The sequence below is a fragment of the Argiope bruennichi genome, chromosome 6, assembly GCF_947563725.1.
Source record: "Argiope bruennichi chromosome 6, qqArgBrue1.1, whole genome shotgun sequence".
NCBI lineage: Eukaryota > Metazoa > Arthropoda > Arachnida > Araneae > Araneidae > Argiope > Argiope bruennichi.
Window position 1 is genome coordinate 101,563,418 of NC_079156.1, and position 7,783 is coordinate 101,571,200.

The following is a 7,783-nucleotide window of genomic DNA, read 5'->3' on the forward strand; positions in this document are numbered from 1 at the left end:
ACAAAACAAAGAATTGAACCGATCCGGACAGAACCGGAACCTGCAGTTGGCTCAATGCCACAGATGCGGCATTAATAGATGCAAACATTTAATGATTTATGAATAAATTATAGTGCCTTTGTTTATTTACATTATTTTTATTATGATATCAATCCTCTCAGGTGCTATAAAAGGGGTTAAAACTTCCAAAATAATCATTAGCACCTGAAGCTAGCTCAAGTAACACATTTCAAAATGTTCGCAAAGGTAAATATGAAAAATGTTTTTAAATACTTTATATCATTTATATATTTTTAACATATCTATGAAATCGGTTAATATTTCGTTCTTGAAATATATATTTATATATTATATTTTATTGTTTTATATTCTTATTTATTATTTTATATTCTTAGTATTGTAGTCAGATTTAATTGAATGCATGTATGGCATAGGATACACATAAAAAAAGATACCATTTTATTAGATCAGGTAGATTCTGCGAGTCGCTAGATTGAAAGCAGCTAAGAATCTTAAGGCTTAAGAGCCGGCTAAAGAATCTTATATACCTAGATGTGAAATAAATAAGCTTTAAAAATTATAAATTTAATGAATTGTAGAATTTTTGAATAATATTAGTTCTTTATCAAATGTAATTGATCATATGCCGAATGTTTATTTCAGTAATATTAGGTACAAAATAGCTAGCTAATTTAGACGATAATTGTTAAAAAAACACAGTTTTGCAAAGTTAATAAAATTAAAACTTATTCTAAAAAAAACATTTACATGTTAAAAATACGTTGAGATGTGAAAATAAATTGGCCAAATCTTTAAAATTAAAGCCTCATAACTTCTATCAGAAACAACTAAATGTTATCGAAAGAAGGCAGCTTCGCTCATGAATTTGACAGAAAACTGCATCACACGAATTTTGTGTTATGAAAGTATTAACAGCCGAAATATATTCTAGTATAAAAAAAGGACTGACAGTTTAGCTTCGACTCACAAGGTTTTAATTTCTCTAAAAGTGTAATCGCCAGATCAGTTAAGTTTGATCAATCCCAACATAATATTTTCAGAATCCAAGTCCTCACATTTTAAGTTAATCCTTTGAAAAGTACAATATTTCAATTGAATATAAAGGATAATTCTTTCTCTGGGGATATTAAAAAGAATGTATAAGGCTAGCTTAAATACGTTAAATTATTGACATCATGGACCGAATTATTGGAAATGTCAGCTTAAATTTATCCAGAAAGGATATATATTTCCATATTTAATTATGTAAAAGACAAATATTTTTCCAACTTTACCTGAATCACGTATCAAATTTATTGAGAATATTTTTCAACTGAAGACTTGTATTTTACCTCTAAATTTGTTGATTAAAATGAAATAATTACCCTATTGAATAAAGCTATTTCCTATTGATTTTTTTTTCAATATTAAATAAAAAAATGTTTAGTTATCTTCATTATATTTGTAATATTTTACTGTACAAAACATTATACATAGCAATTTTCAGTTTTCTCAGTTTATAATATTCTAAGTAGATTTTTCCGAGTATAATTTAGAATTCACAAATTTTCGAAAGAGTCAATATAAATACGAATTCTCATGATTTCCAGATTGTCATCTTCTGCGCTGCCCTCGCAGCTGCTCATGCATCCCTTATTGGACCATTGGGATTGGGAGCACCTGTGCTCGCTGCTGGACCCTTGGGCATCGGAAAAGGACTGATCGCTGCCCCTGCCGTAGCCACCGTTTCCACCCAGAGAGCTACCATCAACCACGTTGCCCCTGCCGCACCACTTGGGCTTGCCGCTACTCTTGGTCTCGCTGCTCCTCTTGGTCTCTCTGCTCCCATTGCTGGCGCTGCACCCATCGCCCTCGCCAACGGAGTCATCGCCGGCAACGGAATCCTCGCCAACGGACTCGTAGCTGGAGCCCCCCTGGTTGCCGGTACTGGCCTTCTTGGTGCCCCTCTTGGACTTGGTGTTGGAAAGCTCGGTCTTGCAGCACCTCTTGGTCTTGGACTAGGAAAGGCTATCTTGTAAATCTATTTGCTTTTGCTGTTGAAATGTTTGATTTGTCTGTGAAATAAATTATTTTGTTAGCACTTTCTTTTTTATTTTTGTTTATTTCTTGAAGGCCCAGATGCTTAAAATAACATTTGGTTTCATGATTTGTACTATTTGTTAAACTCACTTGACACAGATTTTATCAAATTGGGAGAATTTTATATTCGATTTGTGAGAAGAATTGGATAGGTTATTGGATAGATTGGAAACTTAAAAGTTTCTGTCTTAATTCATTATAAAATTTATTTCGGAGAATATTTCTCAGCAACCGAAAGATTAAATATACATAGTTACAAAAATTCCTGTAATAAAAATGTATTTCATAAAAATGTCCATATCTCATAAAACATCTCATATAATTTTGCAGAATCTCAAGGTTAATCAACATTCTCAAAGTTTTTACTGTAAATAATTATATTTAAAAATTCTTAGTAAAAAGGATGCAGTTATTAACGAGTTTCATCAAAATAGGCAATTTCTTTCCCAGAAATTTTCCAATTTTTTAATATGTTTTAAAATCATGAAATGAAGTTATAAACCAAAATACTTTTTTTTTTGTTATTTATTTTCAAATAATTAAAATGCTACTAATATTCACAATGAAAATTTTTAGATGACAAAAAAGTTATAGAAACGTACAAAAACACAATGATTTTACAGAATGAAGAGTGAATCGCATTTCACAGTTTTTTAATCCTTATAAAATTCAAAGCAAAAAAGCATATAGTTGTAATAAAAATAATAATAAGATACTTAAGGATGTATAATTTTATCTTCTGCTAATACAGCTTTTAACTTACACTAGAAGTTTAGGAATAAACAGTGATTCGTGGCTCCATCTTACACGCTTAAGAGAAAACTATATTTAGGTTTCTAAATCGTTTGCTATATGCATAGTTGATAAGTTCTTTAGGTTTCTAAATTGATATGCATAGTTGATAAGTTCTTTAGGTTTCTAAATTGATATGCATAGTTGATAAGTTCTTTAGGTTTCTAAATTGATATGCATAGTTGATAAGTTCTTTAGGTTTCTAAATTGATATGCATAGTTGATAAGTTCTTTAGGTTTCTAAATTGATATGCATAGTTGATAAGTTCTTTAGGTTTCTAAATCGTTTGCTATATGCAGAGTTGATAAGCTCTTCATATGTCCTGTCTTTGTGAAATATATTAATGTGAATTCACGATGAAACAAAACTCCATTACGCTGAAATGTAAGGCTTTTTCAATTAATCGCTCATGATATACAAAATTGATATCAAATCTACCAGATAACTATGTATATTTGAACGACTTCTGCCCCATCCAAATATACAAAGATCATTTCATAATTATTCATATTGCTAATATTAAAAATGTATCTTCTAAAAAATTCGAATTGCACCACTTTCATTTGTGCAATGAAATTTCGTAGCAGAAAAGTTATTTTTTTATAAGCACTGACTATAATCGACTAAGTAGTAATTGTTAGTAACTTATCGAGATTCATCTTTTTAATCCGCTAATGGTTTCATTTTTCTTTTATATCTGATTAAATGTTGTGGTGAATTTTTGAACCACAGACGATTAATATGTTTTTTTCTCCCTTTTCTTTGTTCAATGCCGTAAATTACTCATCGTCTGAGTTCTGTGATATATGTAGAATAGAATTTTAGCTTTCTAGATTTTCGAGGCACATAACAAGCGCATCTAGCCTCTGCGCGAAAAACTATAAATGATTTTAAAGAATAAGGGATAAAGAATTTGGAAATGCATTGCCGTTACAATTTATTTTTTTATGTATGACATATTTTAGCATCAAATTGTAATTCTCTTAAATGTTACTACTTTAGTCTACAAGTATAAAAAATACAATAATCCATACCAACGGGATTCGGGGTTTGAAATATGTGCTAAATATTAAACTAAAAGAAATATAATTTAAATTCCTTAGTGATATAGAAAAATTTTTACTACGAAAAATTGTCCTATATATTCAATAGGGCAATAATGCATTCTTTAATATCTATGCAACATATCAATAAGAATCGAGTTTTATGCAACTTTCATTTTAAATTAGGTTTCTAAATTTTTTCTCATTAGGTAATTTTTGGGCATTTCTGAAAGTACAGACCAAAAGAAAAACAACCAGTGGTTGGATTTGGCTCAAAATTTGACAAATGTTTACATTATGGATATTAAATATGTGTACAGAATCTTATCTATTTAGCTCTCTTCTATTTGTAATTACCTTGTTAACGTATATTCGAATAATTTACTCTGAACAGATTTTATTCAAAATTTGACAGAAAAGTCCATATTTACTGTAAAGACCGTATGCCAAATTTCAGTGATCTTACTCAAAGTCTTTTTGAGTTATCATAGTTACTGGCAGACAGACGTTTTTCAAAAATGTATTTTTCGGACTCGAGGTCTAAAGCGTGGAGATTCGTCAAAATCTTGATTTCGAAATTTTTGACGATTCTCTAAACTACGTATACGAGAAAGTGAAAAGACAGCATAAGTTACTTTTTTTTTATGATTGCTTGAACATATTATTTCTTTAATTTTATAGTGTGCACACTGTTTCTGCGTCTGACTTTGACATTATTTAGAAATTGAATAAAATCTAGTCTTTTATTCTGGGTTGCTACTTGGATAAATAACCAGCATATTTCTTGGCCATTTCATTGTCTTCTGAATAAATGGATACTCTAATGGAGGTTAACTCTCTAAAAATATAAACATAAAGAAACTCTTTCGTTTACAAATAAAAATCGTAAAAAGCTTTCAATAAATCGGGCTTCAAATTAGATTTCATATTTGCAAATAAAAACTATTTATAAGAGAGTTACAATATTTAAAGAGTGCCATAAGGATATAACGGAATTTTTTTCTCTTCAGAAAAATTTTCTATTGAATTGATTATGTAATATTATGCCATAAAAGTGAATTCTGAATGTGACCTGAAGAAAGATAGAAAACAGATCATAATTTAAGAAAAAGAATTTAATTCTTCATTAATAGTTGAAGGTTTTCATTTCAAAAGTTTTCTTTCATTTACCAATACAAAGAGAAATGATCCAGAATTCCTTACACCAAAAGATGTACTCTTAAGAAAAAAATATATTTTAATTCAATATTTTTCAATTTCAGTCTGATGATTTATTTTTAAGTGATATATTGGAAACGGCATCTATTGTTATGAGCTGGTTTCAAGGATATTGATATATTTTTTGGATGGCAAAAAAGTAGACTTCAAATAACGCGTTTAATACGTTTCGTAATACGTTACGTAAATTGTAGAGTAGGGAATATTAATATGGAAGAATAGGGAATTTTAATATGGAAACTAACATTTCCAATATTAACGGTTCAACATTTCCCCACACACACACGCACGCGCACGCACATATATATATATTATTTTTTATGCATAAGCATTATGTATATATATTTTTTATTATAGCAACATTTCTTCACATGGCACGCTGTGAAAAGTTAAAGCAAAACAAAAGAAGAAATAGAAAATAATAGGCAAAGTTGTCCTTAAGTTAAAATACGAAGTTAAATCTTTTACAATGTTAAACCACTATTGCATATACTCTCACCAGATGGCACCAGGAGTATGTAAATGAGAGACTGTCTCATAAGTAAGCAGGCTGTTGCTTTCGTGATGGATACAGTAATGTTGTGTATTCGAGTGACGAACCATTCCAGTGATGGGGTGTACTTGCTATGGACGGGGATTGGCATTTGAGAGAACTTTGGACTCACATTTAAGTGTCCCTCCTCCTTCTGATTCAAAAGCTTTCTAGATAAAATTAAATTATTGTCATATAATTGCATTTTGAAAGCTTTGGCAGAGAGAGAGAGAGTATATAACTCCAAATCGATTAATTATTATTTAGATGAAACACTTTCTTGGAAATTTATAAAAGGACATTCATGCAAATTTTGTATAGTATTTTTTGCAATTGCTTTCATTAAAGACTTTCATCATATTAAACGTTTGGAATTATTATTTCAAAGTATATTAATTGATGTATTCCTATATTTTATCACTCGGCTCTTTTGTACAGTTAGAATAAATTGGTATTTCCAGTGAAAAACATAGCTGAAATATCTAGAGAATATTTTTCTTGAGGTATTTCAATTAATATTAGTACATTATTTGATATACCAATATTGCTCGGGTGTAAAAAAGTTTAATATTTTTAAAATGATCTAAACTCTTGCACAAAATATTAATATACACTAATATTTTTTATCATCTGATGGAATTTTTAAAAATAAAAATGAGTTTTACAATATCCTTCAAAAATTATTGATTCTTATAGCAATATAAATTTTGTTCATAAAAATTGCAAGTAAAAACTTAAGCTTTTCTTTTAATTTTCCTCAAGAATTCTGTTAATGTGTTCTGATTACATTTCTAATGTATTCTTGTTCTTCAACAGTAAAAAATGCTGTCACATATTGAAAATTAATTTAAAACGCTTTTTAAAATGATGGAAATAAACTGCACAGAAATAAAATTTATATCAACAAATATTTAATTTTTCAAGCTATAATATAATGTAAAAAAACTTTCGTGGCATAATATTTCCGGAAAATATCGATATACAGCCAATATACTGTTTCATTTTTCATTAACTGAAATGTTAAAATATCTAAAGATTTCAATGATAATAATTTTTTTAATTTAATCAAATAAAACTCACAATTTGTATAAAAAGGTTATAAAACTTTCTTAAAATTATATTTAAATGAAAGAGAAATGTCAAAAATAGAAGGAATATCTCTAAATTTCAAAGTTGCTTTGCAACGGAGTGTTTATAATCTACTTATTTGAAGAAACAATAAATGTAAATTATTTTTATCATTAGCAACAATTTTTCAAATAAATATTGAAAATTTTAGTAAAATCAGAAAAAAAAAATTGGTAAAGTAACGATATTAGTATTATTAAAATATAATTTATTGTTTTTATAAAGAATGTAAAAATAGATTTTGCCCCCAACATACCTTACCGAAGTAAATAGCAAAAAATTATGAAACCTATCTTAGTTTTTGGTATATAATTAAGGAGCTTAAGAATTAATTAATTTTGAAAGTAGAAAACAGCCCAGACCCAGAACCTTACACTAGTATGCTGTATGCTAATTTTTCACTGCCATTCTTGTGAGTGATCAAGATTCATATTTTCTTACCCATAATCGTTTTGAATAATTCGTTGTTTTTTGTCACGATTACTTTAAGCAAATCTAAATATTTCAGACTCAATTTTTCTGCAAATTCATGTCTATTTTTTTGTGCCCTTTTCCCCAATTCTGAAGGCAATGTGAGAAACACATATCTTTCCTCAGAAATCTCTCCACTATTCGCTTAAACCTTTACTATTTCTCAATTGTTATTCGACGTATCATAAATATTGCTTTCCATTCGCTTGAAAAGATGTGATTTCACTCTCCTCCCTCTTCATCAAATTCCACATATGAAGACCATTTTTAAGTTCAACTTTGCTTCAAAAAGAAAGGGTAACGGTTACTCAAACATTTCTTCTTTTGAGAAAACCGAAAATTTTATTTTTATTTTTGGAAAGCAAATTCCTTAGTTATTAATAAAAATTCACAGTTGCAATGAATTTCATATGCCTCAGAGATTGGATCATTTTATCCTATGACGTTTTAAAAGATATTTTTAAATAAAATTCAACTAAAATAGTAAGACTAAAATAA

General features: G+C 28.7%; 1 protein-coding gene across 1 annotated transcript; it reads left to right on the plus strand.

Moving 5' to 3' along the window:
• Positions 1 to 209: 209 nt before the first annotated feature.
• On the plus strand, positions 210 to 2,049 carry LOC129973091 (elastin-like). Its single transcript, XM_056087474.1, has 2 exons — positions 210 to 246; positions 1,611 to 2,049. The coding sequence occupies exons 1-2, from the start codon at positions 235 to 237 to the stop codon at positions 2,037 to 2,039; spliced, it is 441 nt and encodes a 146-aa protein (XP_055943449.1). The 5' UTR covers positions 210 to 234; the 3' UTR covers positions 2,040 to 2,049.
• The last annotated feature ends 5,734 nt before the right edge of the window (positions 2,050 to 7,783 follow it).